Source organism: Heloderma suspectum, chromosome 1 (assembly GCF_057233095.1).
Source record: "Heloderma suspectum isolate Gila_16-S chromosome 1, 16-S_ref, whole genome shotgun sequence".
Classification (NCBI taxonomy): Eukaryota; Metazoa; Chordata; class Lepidosauria; order Squamata; family Helodermatidae; genus Heloderma; species Heloderma suspectum.
Window position 1 is genome coordinate 205,647,633 of NC_139458.1, and position 22,089 is coordinate 205,669,721.

The window sequence follows — 22,089 nt, forward strand, 5'->3', positions numbered from 1 at the left end:
CTGCCTTTAATCAGCGAGCCGCCGCGTTCTGTACCAGCTGCAGCTTCTGAACCGTCTTCAAGGATAACCCCACGTAGAGCGCATTACAGTAGTCTAAACGAGAGGAGACCAGGGCATGTACTACCGATGGGAGCAGATGGTCGGGAAGGAAGGGGCGCAGCCGCCGTATCAGATGGAGTTGATACAGCACTGTCCGGCTCACAGCTGACACCTGAGCCTCCATGGACAGCTGGGAGTCCAAAATGACCCCCAGGCTGCGGACCTGGTCTTTCAAGGGTAGCCGTACCCCATTCAACACCAGGTCAACATCCCCCAGCCTCCTCTTGTCTCCCACAAAAAGTACCTCAGTCTTGTCAGGGTTCAGCTTCAGCTTATTCCTCCCCATCCAGCCACTCACCGTCTCCAGACATTTGGACAGGGATTCTACGGCCAACCTTGGTGAAGATTTGAATGAGAGGTATTGATGACACAGCACCCCAAACCTTCTGATGATAGCCCCCAGCGGCTTCACATAGATGTTAAATAGCATCGGGGAGAGGATAGAACCCTGTGGCACCCCACAAGTGAGTGGCCACGGGTCCGAAACCTCCTCTCCCAGTGCTACCCTCTGGTACCTGCTGGAGAGGAAGGACCGGAACCACTGCAATACAGTGTCTCCAATGCCCAACCCCTCCAGGCGGTCCAGGAGGATACCATGGTCAACAGTATCGAAAGCTGTTGAGAGGTCGAGGAGAACAAGGAAGGAACATTCACCCCTATCCAGAGCCCTCCTCAAATGGCAGATTTGAGATTGGGCGAAAGTTGTTCAAAACTTGAGGATCCAAGGAGGGCTTCTTTAAGAGCGGTCTTATCACTGCCTCCTTGAGGGCTGATGGCATCACTCCCTCCTCAAGGGAGGCGTTCACCACTGCCCTGATCCCCTCACCCAGTCTCTCTCTGCAGCCCATAATGAGCCACGATGGGCAAGGATCAGGTAAGCAGGTGGTCAGCCTTACAGATGAAAGCACCTTGTCCACTTCATCAGGAGGAAGAAGCTGGAACCGATCCCACAAAACCGGTTTGCCACAGGCCGCCTCTTGCTCACTAACTGTATCCACAGAGTGCAGAGTAACACACCTAATCTGATCAATTTTATCTGCAAAGTGCCTTGCCAAGGCCTCACAGGAGGCCTTAGAATGCTCCAGTGGTTCAGGAGCCACAGGACCAACCAGGCTCCGGACCACTTGGAACAGCCTCCTGGGACAGCACTCTGCAGATGCGATAGAGGCAGCATAATATTCCTTTTTTGCTGCCTTCACCGCCACGTGATAGGCTGAAGATACAGCTCTAGCCCGTGTCTGATCGTCTTTGGAGCGAGACTTCCGCCACCGGCGCTCTAGCCGTCTCACCTCCTGTTTCAGAGCTCATAACCGCGGATTGAACCATGGTGCAGTCCGAGCCCTGTTCAGGGGGAGAGGGCGTTTCGGAGCCACCTGATCTAATGCCCCAGTGATTGCGGCATTCCAGCCACCCACCAGGGTCTCGAGCGAGTGGCCGTTGGTGTACCCCAGAGAATCCCCAAGCGCGTTCAGGAATCCATTTGGATCCATAAGACGCCTGGGGCGGACCATTTTAATGGGTCCTCCACCCCTGCAGAGGGGTTGTGGAACCGAGAAGTCCAACGTCACCAGATAGTGATCTGACCATGACAAGGGGGGGGGGTGGATATACCCCCAACTTCCAGATCACTCCCCGCTTCTCCAGAAACAAACACAAGGTCTAGCGCATGACCGGCTACATGGGTGGGCCCAGTTAGAATATGGTGCAGCTCCCAGGAGGCTATGGTCTCCATGAAGTCCCGAGGTGCTCCTGTGAGGATGGCCTCCGAATTAAACCTTAAAGGTATTCTATATTTTCCAAAACCATATATTGCTGATTGTTCTTCATAAGCCAAGTGCAGGTTCTCTGGAATGCCACCCTAGATAATATACAAATAGATAAACTAATCTTGAAAACAGGGATTAGTCATAAGTAATGGGTTGGGGAAGATGAGAAATAAAATTAGCATGTGCATAATCAAATCTACTGCACTGGAATGAAAAACTCTGTATAGGTTAAAACAGGAGGAGGGGAAATCAATTAACCAGGACAATTTTGAGCACACAAAATTGCATGAGATAAATTGTAAGGGCTACTGAGAATGAACACACCGTCTCATCATTATAAAACACTGAGGCAGTCTCTTTCAACATGTGACAGCACAGCTACCTCTGTCAATAGACAAGCATTCACATCCTTTTATAAACAGTCATCCAGCAGCAACATAAAGCAGACAGAGAACTCATTAGTGAAAGGCAATTCTAATGTTTCTCTTCAACTCTCTTGATTTAATTTTGGATTACTTTGAAGCATGTCCAGAATCAAGATGCAGAACCCTGGAGAGCTTGTGGCAGATTGATTAATTCATCAAGCAGTGCCATTTTAAGACTTCCTGTTGAAGTAATAATTCAGGTTTTTGCTGTCAATAGCCTAAAGAGAGTATGGATCCAGTCAGCTGTCTCAGGATATGCACATGACATTTTCATTCTTGATTCCTGTAGTAAAAGATGTTTATATCTGTATTGCTATAAACCTGCCTGCAGTGGCCTGAGGTAACTGCAGTGAGATGACCAACAAGTGGCCAACAAGATGCATATGGGAAGCTCACAAGCAGGACATGAGCACAATTTAGCACTCTTGTCATTGTCTTCCCCAGCAACTAGTATACAGAGGCATACAGCCTCTGATACTAGAGGCAGTATGTAGCCATCGTCCCTAGTAGCCACTGATAGCCTTATCGTTCATGAACACAAGGAACCCTCTGGAAGCACTCTTAGATTGAAGATGCAAACAGAAATCTTACAGCTGTCTTTTATACCTGCTTTAAATATCTAAATATCCATTTCTATCTTTAAACAACATTTAAAAACTGATGGCAGAACATTTAGAGCAAAAAAGCTTTTTTAAAAAAAAAGAAAAGAAAACCAAATTTATAAATGACTGGAACATTTAACACCACACATTACTTCCAAAGTAAATACGTAAACAGAACTGGATAAATGAAGAAGAGTAGAAAGTGAAATTCAGTCTCCATCACATGTGGCATTTGCTAAGATCTTCAGAAAATGTGATCTCTTTCCAGTTTGAAAACAAATATATTGCTATGTTAGATTTTTAATACTATGTCAAGATGCTTGTACATTTTTCCTGTTATTTATGAATTTGAAATATCTGATTTAAAAAAATAAAGACTAAAAATGGTTGTTCGTAGATTTAAAAAAGCACAGTACTAATTGCATCTAGCAAGCTCAAATGCATTATTAAAACATTACTGCATTTTTTTCTTTTAAAGTGGAAATTACTTAATATCCATGAGCTTGTGCCACACTGGTGCTGTTATTTTGTTCGTTGAAGTGCATGGCATTTGGGAGAAAGTTGTAATATGTATCTCCAGGCAGGGCGATCTTGAACTGGAGAGCTGCTGCCAGTCAGCATAGATCCTGGGCATCTCCAGGTAGGGCTAGGAAAGACTCTTGCTGGAAACCCAGGAGAGCCGCTGCCAGTCAGCATAGACCATACTGAACTACCTTATACCAAATCAGACCATTGGCCCATTTAGCTCAGTACTGTCAACACTGACTGGCAGTGGTTCTCCCGGGTTTCTGGCAGGAGTCTTTCCTAGTCCTATCTAGAGATGCTGGGGACTGAACTTGGGACCTTTGCATGCAAAGTATGTGTCTGCCACTGAGATACAGCTCTTCCCCTTATTCAGTGTGTTAATTTGCACACTGTTGAGGTGTCTCATAAGACACTGATTTGTTTGCATAGTGCTGATTGAGATAACCAAAATAGGGGATGGCATCATCATACTGAATTCTTGGCTTGAGGCTAAATAATTCTGTATATGTAGCCAGGTTTAACAAACCTGCCTCAGATGACGTTTCCAACCCTTGATTATTTGGTTTTACCTTTAAAAATGTTAAGGATGGTGTGCTAACAGGAGGTGAAATATTCACATTTCTAGAGAGAGACATAAGTTGCACCCTAAAAGGTGTTTATAATGGAGAGTTGGTGAAAGATCAGGACATTCTAGAAACCTGCGAAAAATCTAGGACAAAGTAAATGTGCTAGTCTTTGATTTGGGGTTATATTAGAAATAAGCTAAAATAGCAACAGTGATAAATGTACAAACAGGGGAAAGCTTTTTGTCTCTATAAGAAGCAATTCATATTCACAAACTCAAAATTCTACACATCTCCAGTCTGTCCTTCAAAACAAATATGTAGCAAGGTCATGCACATAAACAAATTTCAGGGCTCAGCTAAAGTGAATGCAACATGCCTTTAATTTTCTGTAGTCTAGCAGCACTTCAGAGATGAAATATTTCAAAAGATCCTATTTTCTATACAAAACAAAATCAGTCCATCAAATCAACCTATTTTTATGGCTGTTCTTCAGGTTCTGGTAAGTTCTATACTGTGCAATGTATTAAGGTATCCAGTATTTTTATTTCAATTCTGGAATCTTTACATTGAACAAATATTTGCTCTTGTGCAACTGTGTTTGGAGCAAGGGTGGAATCTGTCCAGCTGCTGGAGAAGTGTGAGTAGTGTAGTCGAACATTCATGCTCACTGTCATAAGAGGCCTGCTGAGTTTTCTCACCCTAAGATGTGTCACCTGTCTATGTATAATATCAAACAGATACAGCGCAAGATTCCTGTCTTGCAGAACACAATCTTGTTTTGTGGAAAGGAAGTGAGGTGAATAAGCAGCCAAGGAAATATTAATCAAAACTTGAGGGCAAATCGGTGTGTACACAAAATGTGGTTCTGTATCCAGTTTGGAGCAGGGGAAACGGGTAAGAAAAACTCTTACTGTCCCACCTCACATAACAAGCCCTCAATGATGCTCAGACTGGGAAGGGTTGCCACAGTTTCCAATGCCATCTCTTTTGCCCTTCCCTCCTAGCTATAGCTGCTTCCTGTCCTTCACTGCTTGCTGAAGCCAAAATGCCCTGGCTTGAAAGAGGGGAGCGGGGTGCTAGAGAAGCATAGGTTTGGCTTCCCAGCACTCACCAACATCCTTTCCTCCAACTTTTCTAATGGCTTGGTAGGAAATTGGTAGGAAACTAAGCAAGCCACACATTTGTCTAGTCCCTTTTCAAGGGCACTTTTCACACCAGCCAGGGGCTTTTCTCCTGATAGTGAAAAAGCAGTTGATGTTTACACCACAGTGATGAGTTGTGGGCCTCCTCATCATTAGTGGGCCCAAGGCAGCTACACTAGTTGCATATGGCAGATACAAAACATTTGCCTGAGATGTGAAAAAGGTACATCTAAGTATATCATTTGTCAGAATGAGGAAGAGTCAGGGTGGCCATGTGTCCTACTTTACAGAGTACAGTCCTCTATCTGAAGGCGTCCTCTATTTGAAGTGCTGTCTCGCCTATGTCTGGTGTAAAGATAAAGGACATAAGCAGGAAGGGCAGAAGCACTGAAGTTGCTCATCAACAATGAGCACCTTGACAGCAGACTGAGCAGGCACCTTACACACCTTCCCCACTATGATGAGATCTATTGTATTTCTACTGAAATTATAGTAATTATTTCTAAATTTGTGCATAAATATCCATACGAAAATATTATGCAAATCAGTATCTTTTGTCCTCTTCTTTGGTGATGCATTTCCTCTTTTTTGACAGTGACCCTGTTTGCATAATCACCATGGTGTAAACAAGCCACAGTAGCTTGTTTAAACTGTGGCACGTGCTGGGAACCATTTGCCTAATTACATACTCGGGCGCGGCTTGTTGTGTAGTCCAAACCTGACAGCACGGGCTTATTGGGGGGGGGGCTCAAATAACCCATGGCCTCTAGTTTAAGCCACAATGATTGTGCAAACCAGGCTAATATGTTTGTGACCACCCTAGGAGGAATGCATATGGCCTTGTCACCTTGATTCAAACTTGCCTTTTCTCACCTGCATAAACTTTGATTTTCTATTCCTTAAGTCTGAGATGAAGACCCATCAGATATTGTGAAACTTTGCAAGAGCTTTCATGCTAGAGGTTTCACTCTAACATTCATCATCTTTCTTTTATGTATGCATGTAAAACAGTCATGGCTTGGTTCCAGCTTTCATAAGTTTGCAATGGTAGTTCATATTTCAAGTCGTTTGACTGAGCTCCTAAAACAACACATCTGCAGCTGAAGATAGATGTGTCTGTCTTTGAATTCAGAAGCACAGTTACATCATTTTCTTTGGAAAAAAAATAGTTCCAGGAAACCTACAGAGTTTGAAATAAATATGACTGTTCACATCAGGGCCTACCATATAGCCACTTGTATATTTATGGAAAGTAATGTTCCTATATTTCATGATAACTAGATGTAATTTCAGCAGACCAGTGGGTGAGAACTGGACTGCTGCCATATCCCTAGAAAGCAGGAGAGGAGAAATTTAATGTTCATTATGGGTGTGCAGGACTTGGGTGCTGAAATATCCTCCACATACTCCACAATGTTTTCCGCTCTGAAACTGCCTCTCTCCAGATGCTTTTCTCCCATTGGGGCTCTAAGACCATGGGTAAATCCTGCTAGGAGAAAAAACAGCTGGGGACAAGTAGTTTTGGGGGAGGGGAAATATGGGCAAAAAGGGGTTCAGCAGTTCTTCCAACTCACCTTTAATGCACTCTATATCATCTCACCATCCACTTTATATGAATTTTGCACAATTCATCTTGGGTTGTCTCATCTAGTTCGATACTTCATTTGGAGATTCAGTACTTTTTTTTTATAGTTCTGGAAAAATGCTAACCTATCTATTCTTGAATCCCATTAAGTACTAACATTAAGTTGGATCCAGTCTTGCCTCTCTGCAAATGTAAGGGCTCCTTCTGTTTGTGGAGAGAACTAGGATCCAGAAGAGGCTCCCTGTGGGTTAAGGGGGTGTTGATTTTTGCCGATACCACCTTCCCCCTGCAGCCCCCAGCACCACCTCTCACACTGTTCCCCAACTTTCCGGAGCAGCTCTTTAGAGGGCACAGGGGGCTGCAGAAGGAAGGAGAAATCAGCCAAAATTGCTGCCCTCTCCTAGTGGAACTCCGCTGAGTGGAAGTCTGGCTCCAATCCATTGCTTTTAACAGAAATGGCACTATAAATATATACTACAACTCAATTTTGTCTTGTTTTTGTGTTCATTCAGAAAAAAATCCCTAGAAATTCCTTACATCAGTGCCTTGATTTAAAGTTTAAAGTTAGGGAGACAAAAGAAGCAAACCTCCTTACCTGAGAGTGTAAAGCTCACTAATTTCCGGCAGTGCTGACTTGCTGAAGCACCTTCAGTGCCTTCTGAGCCCACCTGAAAATCAGGAGAATGCTATATGGTGAGTTTTGTATGTGAGAATACCATGCAAATCTGAAAAGGAACCTATAAATGAAGGAAGACGATTATGACAGACATGCCTACAACTTTACTTTGAATAAACCCTAATCTGTTATGACCTGTCAGTCACTAGAATTTCCAGAAAACATGGCGTTGCTTATTTTCAGTGTGACAATAAGGAGAGGCAGAGAAGCCAGTAAGGAACCAAGGTGTACAATTCGGAATATGCATTGATAATTCAATAGCTGAGGTGGTGAAGCCTGCCACCATGGGAAAGTTTACCCTAAAAGGCGGCATACAAATCTTTTACATAAATAAAACAAACCTGAGTGCCTGCGCTAATGGGAAAGGGTTGTTTCACTATAGTGAAAGGGATCATTCTGAGATACCTAATAACCATATGACAGGCAACCATACCGAAACTAGCCTTATAACATATATTGAAGAAGAATTATATCCATAGATAATTCTTACCTGTTTCTATAACATTTTCCTGTTTATACGTTAACTGTAACTTACAAATAACATTAACACTTTAAGACTGCAGTCCTATATTTATGTTCTTAATTTATACCCTGTCTTTCCACCAAAGAATTGGCGTTCAAGGCAGCTAACAATAATACCCACTTTACCTGGGAGTAAGTCTCATCAAACTCAATGGGATTTACTTTTGAGTAGATATTTATAAACAGGGAGGACAAGATGAAAATAAAGAAATTGCCCAAACTCAAAGCCATCAGAATGCAGTTCTCTCTACTTTACTGGGCTGGTTTCGACAATCAGTAGAGCCCACAGTGTGTCACGGACATGGAATATCCATTGTGAATATTCAAGCTGCAGTGGGCGGTCGCCGCAGCTTATCAAATGTTCGAACCTGGCGCAGGGTGGGTTGTTGCCATGGTTAACAACCCATCCCAACCCCAAAACAACCCATGGGTTGTGTGTGGTTTGTTAACCACACCAACAACCTATCCCATCCTCATCGGGTTCGGACATCATGATAAGTTGCGGCGATTGCCTGTTGAGGCTTGAATATTCACAATGGCTGCCTACACATGCTTAAATAAGTCATGGTGGGCTGCAGTGATTGTGCAGACCAGGCCCCTGAGAGGTTGTTCAGATGATCGGTGGGGAAAACAACACAGTGTCCGTTGTTTCGCCCACCTCTACATGTGCTGGTCGTGTGAATGGGATTGCCTTCATTCCCCACACTGCGTTGCAGGTTGCTGTGTCGTCCAAACCTACTCCAAGCCATGGGTTGTAGGGTGGGTGAAAAAGTACTATGCCTGTGTCGCACACTGGGTTCAGATAACACAGCAACCCACGACACAAGGCAGGTAATTAGGGTATTCCTGGTCATGTGACTGGCACGCACGGGGGGGGGGGGCAACCGATGCTGCATTTTTTCCCCCACTGATCATCTGAACCCAGACTGAGTAACCAAATTTCATCTGCCCCCCTATGGGATGGCAGGAACAATGCTTCCAAGTCAAATAATGGGGCCTGGAATTTCCATCTAAAGAATTTATCACATGCATCAAGCTGCCTCAGGTAATTCAAGCAACTCTGTCACACTTAACCTGGGGAGTATGTACATTTCAAACAAATAAATTACTAACCTGATTTTATATTTGAGGTAATATAAGAGGATGACAAGGGAATGTGTTAAGTGCTTTAAATACTTTCTGCATAGGAAATGGGTAATATAAGAGCACCACAGTTTTGCAAAATTAGGCCAACATTCTTCCTCCATGCGTAAGCAGTTGAGGTGGGAGAATATTATTGAGATAGCAGGTAGGATGTATCGACCAACACACAACCTTGTGTGTTGTTGTTGTTGTTGTTGTTATTCCTGTTTTGGCTTATGTAACCCCTGTATTGATTTGTTGTTATAAGTATTATTTATTAACAAAAAGACCTTGCAAATTGCCATGCCTTTTTTTTTTTTTGGTCCCGAGGGACCTTTTGGTTTGGCTTGTATTACATTGTTATGGAAAACAAATTGCATATGCCTGAATGGGTTGTTTCTACAAACAACAGGCTTTCATGTAGTCAACCATTCCATCTAACAGGAAACTCAGGTGGCTGAGTGTCAACAGGACTGAAGCCAAAACAGGGCTACTGAGAAACAAGAGGGCAGTGTCAGCATGCTTGGGTGAACCCTGAGGTGTGCAGAAATATAGCACATTAAAAAAACCAGCCAAATGGGATTTTAAAAACCCACCCAAGCAGTCCAAAGAGGACAAATCATGCTCAGTGGCCTCCAGGAGCTATGAAACGTGGAGTGTCACTTGGAAAAGACAACAGGAAAATCAGGAATAGGGAATGTGAACTGCCCTCCTTGAGCCCTTTACAGCTTATAGTACCCTAGAGGAGGATATGATTGGTGCAACCTTGAACAGAACGCTCCCTGTTAGCGGTTGAGGATACTCTGCAACGTTTTGTTGCATGTCCCATTTGTTATATGTACAGTTGGTAGATACTGGTGTATATGTAAAGTATTATATTAATCAGCCTGTAATATTCTACCCCAAGGGCAGGGCTAAAAAGGTAGAAGTGACAGCTGGAAAGGTCAGTTGTGGAAATCTGAGTGTGTGCCCAGAGAGGGAAGACAGGATCATATCTGAGAAGAAGTAACACATTTATGCCTGGCTCTGAGAAGTTTTTTAATGCCACTCTGGAAAACTGTATTTGTCTGACTCTCCAAAAAGAAGATACAGCAATAAAATATGTTACATACTGGGAAATGTTATTCTTGTTACTTCTGTTCTCTGAGGAACTGAAGTATGGATGGTGAACAGAGTATTCGTTACAGCAGCAGCAGCATTATTCGTTAGGTTATTATTTTTCCCATCAATATTTCAAGGGTTTCTGGGCAAAGGCAAAAAGCTCATGTGCAAATATTGTTACCCACACTGATCTAATGTTATAGTTTAGATAAAAGCAATTGTATTTGTTGTTATCAGTTGTTAATTCTAAGTTAAATCTATTTCTTATTAGGTTATCCTGGAGTTTAAAAAAAAGTTGTGTTTTAGTTTTTTCTTTGTCTGAGGTGAATGTGTAAGGGATAAAAGAAACCCCTAAAACACTTTAGACTAGGGGCTTGCGCCATAATTACCCTTAAATTGAACACAACCTGTTAGCTTATTTCACCACCACAGCAACTTGGAGTTAGGTATACAGTGCGGTATATATCAACAGTAATGGTATGTTTGTGTTATGGATGCCTGTAACAGAAGGCCCAGATAAGGCCACAACCTTTGACAGTTGAACTGCTATCCTCAGTTCGCCTGGAGTAGTCAGTGAAGCGTCTTAAAGATTTCAGCTCACCTTCTTAGCACTGGAAGCTAAATGACTGAGTAATATATCCAGATATTAACTACCAAGGTTGTTGTTATGCTACCACTTCTCAGTTGTTACCACTAATATCACTTCTTTCAAGAATAAAAGCATATCAAAAGCTGTTTATTTTTATTTATTAATTGAGAGAGAGAATTTTGCTGGGGCCTACTCATCCTGAAGGAAAACAACCAGCAAATGTATGTGGATGATGAAGCATAACAATGACCCTACTGAATGTTCCTGAGGAATAGTAGAGATGGCATACGTTAAAAAAGAGAAAAGGATGAGAGCCAGGTACCTGTTCTGGGAAGCCACAATAATAGCCCATTCAACATACGCAGTTAAAACGGTGATAAAATCCTGGCTACAGTGAGGTAAGCAATATTGACTTAAGTGACAAGGTGAAGATATAAGTGAAATGAACTTTGGAGACAATGGCAGGATTTCACACATCACCTCTTTACCTTGACAACTTCATTAGATCAGATAATTTATTGGAAAATACTCATGGCCAATCTAAATTAACAGATTTAATGTTAGTGCTAAACAGATTGGCCTGGTGTCAGCAATGAATAAATATACTTACCATCACAGCAGGGTTTTTCACAGTGATACATGGAGTTGTTGCTCGCAGGGCTCCACTTATACCATGGTAGTATTTAAAACAGATCTTGATTTCAGCTACAAAGAAGAAGAAGAAGAAAGGGGGTGGGGTGGAATGAAGAACTCATACAAGATTCACACAGAATGGAGACAGTCAACAGAACAGCTGCTTCTGTAGCAGGTCACAGTTCACTGAGAACGTATTACTTACAATGTGGCAATTTGCCCTAACTGTCTGGGAAAGATGAAAGCTGTTACTGTAATAGAGATCCACCAAGTCTTCGGTGGCTGTTGAAACTCTACTGAAATCAGTGGGATTTAAGCCTCATTGTGTGGAGGACTGCAGCCCTGGAGTCTTTCCTTCTATTTGTTTTTTCTTATTAGATACCTCCAAATACCTGCATTTGACATCCTCCTAACATACACCACCATTCCCAGTATCCAGAATAGCATCCACTTTACTCTAATACATTATCCCTGTGCTGACAATTAACATCGAGACCAATCTGTCATGACCACAAAGTTCAACAGCAGTCCGGACATGGAGGGTGAGAGACTGAGAAGGCACTGGACCCAATCCCCACCACTGTGTCAGAGGTGAAAAACCGGGGGCCACTGTAGAGATGTGAAGGCTTGGGGGAAAAACGTGGGGGCGGGGAGCTAGAAACATTTGTAGGGACTATTTTCTTTCCAATTCTGCCAAAATTCTCTGGAGAAATGGGGAAAACGGGGGGGTTCCCCATTTTTTTCTGGGGGGTTTCCTTGACATCTCTACCCTAAGCCCAAGACCTCCCATGGACTGCAGCCTTCAAGGCCAGCTCAATTGAGACTCCTCACCCCCAAAGGCCTCAAACTCCATTGAGCGAGCTCACCAACATGAGGTCATGAAGAGGCAATAAAGTGCTGGGATCCTTACAAGGCTTGGTGCTCCTCAGCAAGTGGGTGGAGCCTGATGGATAGTCAGGTCCAAGCAGCAAAACATTCATGTATTGTTTATTACATTTCTATACATTTCTGTGTAGCCACAGCTCTCTGGGCAGTGCACAACAATGAAAACCATAAAATATAGCAAAATAAAACAGTGGCTCCTTCTACCCAGGGGATTTACTCCAGTTCTACTGCGCCTTAAGGATTATCATGGCACATGATGCATGTCTCTTGCTGTAGCAGGTGCCATTTGCCCTGTGAAAATGTTGTTGTTTTAAAGTATACAACGCTTTACTGGCTACGTATGCCACGGTAGGAGCAAATTCGAATTCATGAAAATCCAGCTTTACCCATATTACTTTCACTACAATTAATTCTAGCAGCTGGTTCTCCTCAGATGTAAGGCAGAGCTTTTGTAAAGTTTATTGATTCATAACTTTTGATGAATCAAAACAAAGATATTCAGAAACAGAAAAATATGCTTGAGCTTTTGGATCTGATGAAAGTAGGTCGAAACAATAATTGAAGATCACAGCCCAAAATAAACCATAGATTTCTTTGCCTTTCTAAGGCACACAAGATTTTTCTGCAAGTCAGCTCCTATTCCGTCGCCCAATAATTCAATCAGATGGATACAAAGATTCAGAAAAGGACAGAGAAGAAAGCACCTTTCTACATTTGCTTAGTTGAAATTGATGATGCTTTGTATTTGAAAACTTTAGGCTACAGCAGCAATGAATCATTTGACTCCTGAAGCACAAAATGTTACTCAAATTCATATGTTTTATGAATACATCAACAGTGGATGAGTTTTTTGGTCACTGTAAATCATGCCAACAGCTATTAGACAAATATAAAACATTACAGAAGAAGTAAATATCATCAGTCCTATCTAAGCTACATAGTAAGTGTGGCAAACCTTCTAAACCAAATCTGAAATGATTGAAAAACAGTATGTTGTATGCAATACTGTAAAACAGAAGTTGGGGAATCCTCATGAAAGGCCTGGGATGAAACACAGGGGAGTTCCAGTGACACAGGAGAATCACTTGTGTGAGTGAGAGTTGCTTGTTCAAGTTGCTTCCGTCCAGCTTTTGGAGATTCTCCCCTTGTACTTGGAGCCCCCGCCACCCATGTCATATCCTACACTTTTCCTGAGGATCTCCCAATCTTCAGGAGAGGTCTTTTGGCGGTCTAAGGGGACTCAGTGGGAGAAGGGGCAGGAGTTGACTTCTGCTTGTGCAGCCTTGGGTCCAACCCAGTATTACGTATCCGACCATGGCAGTTTTAGATCTGGCCTCTGCTCCTATCCTCTGTGCATGCGTCAGCATACACACAGATGAGCTTCCTCAGCTGCTGGGGGGGCAGCTATGCCCAGCGCCAGCACACAGTACACTCAGACAACAGCTGGAGATCCGACAGAGACTACTGCCACTGCTACCATCACCGCCGATTACGTGGCTCCCGTTGTGCGTGGGCATGTCAGGGGTGGTGCCAGCACTATGCAGATGGCGGTGTCAGGAGCTCTACTCGGCACTGCACACATGCTACCATCATAGGCAGGCAGCCAGCCGACCCACCAGCTAGTAACGGGGGTGGGGGCATGTGCCACTTGTGGGGAGGGCGGCTTGCCCAGGGCTCCTGCAAGCCTGGAGCCAGGTCTGGGTTCAACTCCATAATAGGGTGAAGGGTAATGCATAAAGGATAAAGGTGCATAAATGGTGATGTGCATGAAGCTGCACTGCAGTCTGGAGCCAATGGGGGAAACACAGTAGAAGCTTGGGCTGCCCATGCATTACTAATCCTAACTGAGAATACTGTCAACGTTGTTGGCACATTTCGTCACAGTTCACCTAAGTTCATAAATACATTTTTGCTTCATTATTTACAGAGGTCAATGGGGGATGGGAGAAAGCCAAGTAAAGGTGCAATTCTATTTATTTAGGCAAAAACGTGCTAAGCAAACGTTATATTATGCAGTTAAGCCTTATTCCTCTCTATGAGCAAGTCCATGCGCTATTTTTAATTGGACCATTCCAGTCACCCCGATTTTCCCTTTGAAAATGATCTTTAATAAGGACCAGTCTTTTGAAGCAAGAGCAAATATACGTAGAGCTTCTCTAGAAACTGTTCATTTCCATCAGTGCTCCAATGACTGGTCAAACCAACATGGGGAAGTCACGTGAACAGTTTCTACCTGGAACAAGTAATGAACAGAGATCCCATAAGAGTAAGAGGGCTCTGGAGATACCTTTTTAACTAATGGAGATGAAGATTCTGTATCACAGAAATCTTCCATTTAATTACTTGTGAGGTCTTCAGTATTGATGAAAATGCTGCATGTTGCATTTTATTTCAAACATGCCATACAATAGAATCCTTTTGTGGGCCTGGAAGGAATTTTTAAACTTTGTAGTATCTTTGGCTCTGATTCTTGCAGGGGTTGTAGCTGGACCTATGGGGTGGGGGCAGTACTCCACTACTGGGAGACCAGATGGTGTTACTGTTCAAAGGTTTATAGACAGTGTGGTGCAGTGGTTAAAGTGTTGGACTGGGAAGACGCAGGTTCAAGTTCTCACTCAGCCACGAAGCTCACTGGGAGACTTTGGGCCAATCACTGACTCTCATCCTAATCTTTCTCACAGGACAGTTCTGAGGATCAAATGGAGAGCAGGAGGATCATGTACACCATCTTGGCCCTTTGGAGGAAAAGGTGGGATATAAATTGCAATTGAAAAACAAGCAAGCAGGCAAACAAACATAGACAAAACACTTAATAGGAAATAGAAAGCTAGCTTAGCAGTAAAACATAATTATTTGATTCCTGTCTAAGAATTCAAGCATTCCTAGTTTCTGTCCTGCTTCTAGTTTAGACCCCTGAAACTTGGGGTCTATATTATACAGACATTTAGTATGTATGTAGATTTGATTAACTTGTAGCTTTTGCATTTTGAAAATAGGCAATCTTGTAGCCTTCACTAATTGAGACAGCCACAATATTAACTTAGCAGGCAGTTCTAAATCCAAATTTAGGAAAATATAGACTTGAAACAACTCTGCATTGGCCATTCAAAACGCTATCAATATTCAGACTCAAAAAGTAATTCCCTAGATACCGCTGTCCACATCATCAGCTGTGTTTTCAGATGAGCCACATAAAAGACAGATACTGCCTGGGCAGCATGGGATTCAAGTCATGCAATTCAAGCATGGCCTGTTGTCACTTATTAAAACTATATTTTAATGACAGATCTCACATTTTTATTCTAAAATCCAGGGATGCTTTTCCTCCAGCAGGGCACAAATTGTACATTAAGCATACACTTACAATCCATCATGTTTTGTTTCCTGAATTAATTCAAGGTTTGTTTTTGAAAAACAAACATTGATACCAACTCTGCATAGTTTTCGAATTCTCTCTGAAATTAAAGATGAACTGAAAGTTTAAAAGTCATTGGACTGGATCCAGAGACATGCAAATAGAACTCAGCTCATCTTTATTGCAGCCTCTTGGGGCCCCTTAATGTAACACCCTCTTCCTCCAAAAGTTACTCCTTAGGCACAGGGTGCACACTGGAATAGCTGGGCTGTGGTATGGAGAGATGCAGTGGAAGGAAGGTGTGAGCAGGAATCAGAGGGCGGCGGTTACTTTGTGCAAGCATCATGCAAAGGACCCTCTGGATCCAAGCAACTACTTTTTGACAAAATTAGGGTAAAGCAACATATGCTGATTCTAACAGGATATTAAAAAAACAAATCACAGTTTTGCAAGGTATATTGAAAACGGTGTATTTCTCTGTGGTGAATAGGTAAGGCTATGTAAACACTGAGGTAGGAATGCTTGAAGAATTCTTCTCTTTTTTTGGTGCAAATTCCAATACAAACTGATCTAATCCACATGCTACAGACTAGGGCCAGATCTACATAGCAACGAATGTGAAGCACTTTCATGTTTAATCTGGATTTTCATGAAATGGGCTTCAGTCCATCAGGACCACATGAAGCAAAAAATGTGGAGTAAACATAACCTTAAAACCCGCTTTTCACAGGTCAAACTGTACTGTAATCTGCCTTATTTTGCAGTTGAATGGGCAAAGTCCCACTAGTAGAAGTGAATGTCATCAACCCCATAGATGCTACTCAACCAATGAGAGAGGCTTGCTCCTCACCCCTCTCCATGCTTCACTGCTCAGGGAAGTTTAATGGAAAAGTTGAGTAATGTCAGATAGTTTACCCCACACCTCTCCCCTTCGTATCCACCGACTGTGAACCAGCAATATTGAAGCCAAGGGACAGACTGACAGGTGCGCGGACGGGCGGTGCCTAGGTCCTACACAGAGGGAAAGGGCTGGAACTGACTCCATTTGATAGCACTCTGGAGTCAGCAGCGGCAGCTATTGCTGCTACTGCTGCCTCCACTTCCCCGACTGGAACTAAGCCTCCTCATCCTCCTCTCCACAAACACACAGGAAAACCACACACACAGGGGGCTATTCCGAAGGAGAGACATGAATGAGAGGCTGCTATTTGTGAATGGAAAAAGCAAACTGCTGCATTACTCTGAAGGGCAACCCAGCACGATTCCGTGATTAGAGAGGCTTGTTCCCAGCCCCATCCATGCTCTTTTGCTGTACTGGCTTCCCTTTCTCCTTCCTGTCTGTGTATTCCTTCGTTGCATGTGTATCGCACGACTGTGAAGTTGTAGGTATATCATCACTGCAAAATAGCAGCTGGATACCCTTTCTCCTCCCCCCTCTGTGTATTCCTTCGTTGTAGGTGTATCGTGTGACTGCAAAGTTGCAGGCTTATCGCCACTGCGACATAGCGGCTGGCTGCTCCTTCTCCTTTTGCTCTGTGTATTCTTTATTGTGCACTACATATAAAACAGCTACTTTACTATTGTGAATGAAACAGGGCTACCAACATTATGAATGGGAAAAGGGGGCTATAATAATATATATTTTATAATTTTTATTATAAAAGCAGCCCTACTGCAAATGGGGAAAAAGAGGGAATGAGGTGCAAGGAAGGAGCAGCCCCACCCCTTCACCACCTCACTGCCAGGTCACAGCCACATCACAGAGGCATATCCAGGATTGAATGCGGAGGGACTAGGCATACTGTAGGGAAATCACCTGGGAGCAGCTTTAAGTAAAAAAAATATAGAGTAAAAGGACTTTCAGAAAATGCAGCTTTTCAAGAGGGATCCAGCTGCAGACTGACCACGATGTCATGTGTTCCTAATGACTTTAAGCCACAGCAGCATCAGAGAAAACCTCCCATGTAGACAGGCCCCAGGATGTGTAGCTTCCTTCTGTGGTGCAGTTCTTGGCTCAAACAATATTATAAAATGTGCATTTTAGATGAAATAAATTAATTTGTATTTTGAGAATATGTATTTAAATACATTTTTAACTGTGAATTTTCATGCAGATTTTAATGTTTAAACGGCAGATTAATGTGGAAACAGGATGGAACAGATTTATGGATGAACATATGTGACTGTGGCACGAACCAGAAATAGATCGATCCATCAATGTCCTTACATAGATCAATGTAAGCATCTGTCATTCTATTCACTGTCTATTTATATGATGTACAATATTGTATTTTTGAGGTTTTTAATCTCTGTAAACCACCTAGAGAGCTTTGACCAAAGGGCAGTACAGAAATGTCATAAATGAAATGAAATTATCTAGACATTGTGGCTAGTGCCAAGAGCCCAAGAGCCAAGAGCCCCCACTTAGATATGGAAAACAATGGGAGGGTGTGGGCAAGCCAGCCACCAATATTTAGATTAAACTATTAGTCGAGGTATCCTGATTCAACATCCTATTTCACAGAGCAGCTAAGAAGCAAAGACCGACTCCACACAGCTTTTGGTGGGACAGGAAGAGCCAATAATAATCTGAAAGAGCAATTTTTCAGCCACCTTCCCATCACGCAGCAAGCTGTGAAAACCTTTCAGCTTTTTGGAGGGAGGGGCTCTCCTTTGCTGAATTTCCACAGCCAAAGAGAGTGTGACATTTCATGCAGATATTTCGTGCACCTTCACTCTTTGCCCAGAGAATGGGACATGTGACACTTCCCAGCACCTCTGATGGCATTAGTGCGGGACTACGAAGTCAGCCAGTCTTTTTAGCAGGTGACAGCCTGAGGGCGCCAGCTCATTGCAATGGTGATCAAAGCACTGTATTTGGTAGCTGTATCTTTCTTTCTTTAGCTTGCCCTTCATGTTCTTTCCTGAGCAACACAATCTGTGTGTGTAGCATATTCACACATTTGTATTCAGTTTGGATTCTGTGTTAAAGCTCCCCGCCCCCCAAATACACACATTAATATTTTCAGGATAGATACAATTATCTTTTTGCAAAAAGCTAAGAGAGGCTTTTGATTGTTGTTAAGTGGGACTTTTTGATGGTTGTTATCTTGCCATGCCTGTTTTTGCATGGCCTGACACAGTTAAAGGAGCAGATTTTTTTTTCTTTACCAGTATGCCCTTATGTGTCAATTTACTAGGATTTCACTGATCTGTAGGGTTAGACCAGCCTTTCCTAACCTGGTGCTGTCCAGACCATTCTCGGGATGATGGGAGTTGTAGTCCAACGCATCTGGAGGGAGTCAAGTTGGGGATGGCTGAGGCTGAGGCTCCAGCACCAACGTGGTGCATTTTGTTGACAATTATTTTTATGTATTTATTGCATTTATGTCCTGTCTTTTTTTCCTCTTGCAAGGAACCCAAGGCGGCTTACATTCTCTTCCTCTCCATTTTATCCTCACAACAACAACCCTGTGAGGTAGGTTGGGCTGAGAGTCTGTGACTGGCCCAAAGTCACCCAGTGAGCTTCCATGGCCGAGTGGGGACTAGAACCGGATCTCCTGGCTCCCAGTCCAACACTCTCACCACCACACCACACTGGTTCTCATTATTTGTGACTGGAGAAAGATAAAGGAGTGGGTGGAGGAACGGAACTGGACTGAACAGTTCACAAGGGTGTCCTCGTGGAGCAAGACTTTAAATGCACTGGTGATCTGCTTATTTTTGGTAAGCATGCCACAAGTTAAGCCCAGGGTAGGAAATAGTACCACTCTGTGCGCACTACAGTACATATGCAGCTTTTAAAGTCTTGGGGTGTTTTGCCCCTAGTCTACCAACATAACACTGGAGAGGCAGGATGAAGCACAAACCTCATTCTACGCTGCTGCCAAGCCTGGGAGCCCACATGCTCCAAGTCCAGAAGTGCTGCTTATTTCTGCTACCTGTGCCACTCATAGCACCTGTTCAGGTCAGCCACCTATGCCTTACTGGCTTGAGTAACTATCACTCGCATTCATAATGTTAAGCAGGTGTAAAAGCATCTTTTTGGAGAGCAGAGCCATTTCATGGATGAAACGCATATACTATTTGCCTTCTCTCCCCACCTCCTAACCCACCTGCTAGTTCCCATTACTAAATGCTAAAAGGATCAGGACAGGTGACTTGAAAGTCAAACAATTGGGTATATATAATTATGCTTAATCTGATGACAAAAACAAATGGGATCTTTTTTTTGCAATGCAAATTGCAGATGCAGTGCTCCCAATCTAGATCAAGACTGCAGCGCCGGGGGTGTGTGTGTGGATTAAAGCCCCCTACCCACCATGCTAGGTTCCTTTTTTGGAATGGGGTGGTAGTAGCTGTGCTGGCAATTTGTGTGTCTTTGCATGTATGTGTGTGTGTTGAGGGGATCAGCACTCAAGGGCAAACTACAAAGCTGAAGTCACGTGTAGTCTGGCCTTCAGCTTAAGCAAAATTATACATACCCAATTGGTTTTTTCCCCGCTGCTTTCATCCAGACATACTTTACCAGCAATTCAGTCATGAGGGCTTTGAAGTCACCTGTTCTGATCCTTTTAGCATTTAGGAGGAGGAGGTGGGTTCAGTCATGTGTAGTTTGGCCCTGATAAGGATGAGATTCTGGCTGTTACATCACTTTTTTGTTCCCTCTACAGTTCCACGATTCTATGGCACAAGGGACTTTTGGAGTGATGCATACTCTTAATAATTTTATGCCGTCTTGTCTGCTTTTAGCATGCCACAGAACAATACCTTTCCCCCCATAGTAATATTCATTACTTGAAAGCAAATTAATTTCGGAAGCAACCCTTGAAGTTTTTGAAATCTTCAGTGTGGCACCACGTTTGGTCTTTATGATTTTGATGCCTGTCACAGAGTTTAACTCTGTCACGCCTACTGAATTTCAGATAAATTATTTTATTTTTTTCTCCAAATGATCAAACAAACAGAAAAAAGGAAAGCAGTATTCCATGAGAATTGCAACAACAAGCTTCCTGAGTGGGTTAGCGCTAAAACTGGCACAGAAGATATGAGCGAATGGTTGCAGGAAACATAAGGAGACAGAAATGAGGAATTTTAAAACTATTGTGCATCCAATTTCTGGTTTTTTTAAGACATCCATTTAATTTTGACCTGATGCCTAGGCGTTGAAAGTTTGACCTGAATTTTGCCATAAAAAGCATCAGCATAAGGCTAAAGAGAAAAACACCCCATTTATTAAGAATTTCTAGCTGAAAATATTCCAAGATGCTGAATTGTTTGGCATAGAAAAATTTTGTCCCATCAGTCCCAGACTACGAGAGATACAAAATAAGCAGAGAACTACATTTTTATTGATCATACCCTTCCGTGGGGCAGGGCTTCCGCTTCATTTGAACAGCAGTGTTTTAGTAAGTACATGCACAAATGGGCACATATACAATCCCCATAACTGATTAATATTAATTAAATGTTACATGCAACCCACTCCAAGGGCCATTTACATTGGTTTGGTACCTTTTTAAATCAATAGGATCATAATATATGAAACACAGTCACTGAACTACAATTATGCAACTCAATTCCTTGCACTACTTTAGAAGATTCAGCACCTAAACTGGGGCCTCACCAAGCAAAAGGACCACACTACTAACTAGTGCACTCAAGGTAGGCCTTTGGGGAAAAGATCCAGGGCCCCACACAGTAGAATGAGCAGGAGGGTCTCCAAATGCAGCAGAGCTGGCTTTGCACATTTCCAAGTGACTGATTCAGGCACAGCAGTGTAGTGGTGGGGGGTCGCGCCGGGGCTTTGCTCTGGCACTTTTTTTGAAGCCAGCCCCAAGCTGGGTCGCAGTCTGCTAGGGAAGGAGGAGGGAGCAGAGGGAGTGCGGGCAGCTGCCTCTTGGCTGCCTCTCGTCTACTACGCAGAGCCGGCCAGACAAAGGGAGCGAGCGAGAGAGGGAGCCTGAGGGAGCTCTGCAGCCTCCTTTCGCCCCCCCCCCCCGTCTCCTCCTCAGCTCTTGGCTTCTCTGCCCGTCCCTGCTCCGTGCTGCGCGCCCGGCACTGCCCTTGCCTCCTGCAACACCGGCCACCCATTCAGGGCTGCTGCTGCTGCTGGCACAGTGGGGGGGCAGGGTGCTGCCACTGTTATTGACTTATGGGGCAGGGCAGGTGGCTGGTTTCTGCCAGTTTTTAGCATTTATCACACAATCCTATGCATGTTTACTCAGAAGTCTGTCCCACTATGTTCAATTGCCAATTGGGCTTTCTCCCAGGTAAGTGTGTATAGGACTGCAGCCGTAGCTGCCTTCCCAAGATCTCTGTAAATTTAATTTGCAATAAAGATCCATTGGGTTGCACTGTTAATTCTTGAACATTAATTTCTACAGTAAGCAGAATTGCCAAATGCAACCTGCTCTGTCAGCTACACTTTTTGGTACAAGGTTGGCATGTATCTGGGCAAACAAACCCTGGTGGAGGGGAGGGAAACAGAAAAAAA

At 43.3% G+C, this 22,089-nt stretch overlaps 1 protein-coding gene across 8 annotated transcripts in view; it reads right to left on the bottom strand.

Annotated features, from left to right (window-relative positions):
• Positions 1 to 22,089, bottom strand: part of HECW2 (HECT, C2 and WW domain containing E3 ubiquitin protein ligase 2) — a 264,005-nt gene that overhangs the window by 108,307 nt on the left and 133,609 nt on the right. For all 8 annotated transcript variants that reach the window (XR_014785285.1, XR_014785282.1, XR_014785281.1 and 5 more), the window contains 2 exons: positions 11,331 to 11,425; positions 7,306 to 7,378 (listed from right to left, as the gene is read on the bottom strand). Coding sequence is in view for 5 of the 8 variants with exons in the window: in XM_084816460.1 (XP_084672586.1) it covers positions 7,306 to 7,378; positions 11,331 to 11,425 (168 nt within the window). In the remaining 3 variants the exon portion in view is untranslated. The remainder of the gene's footprint in view (positions 1 to 7,305; positions 7,379 to 11,330; positions 11,426 to 22,089) is intronic.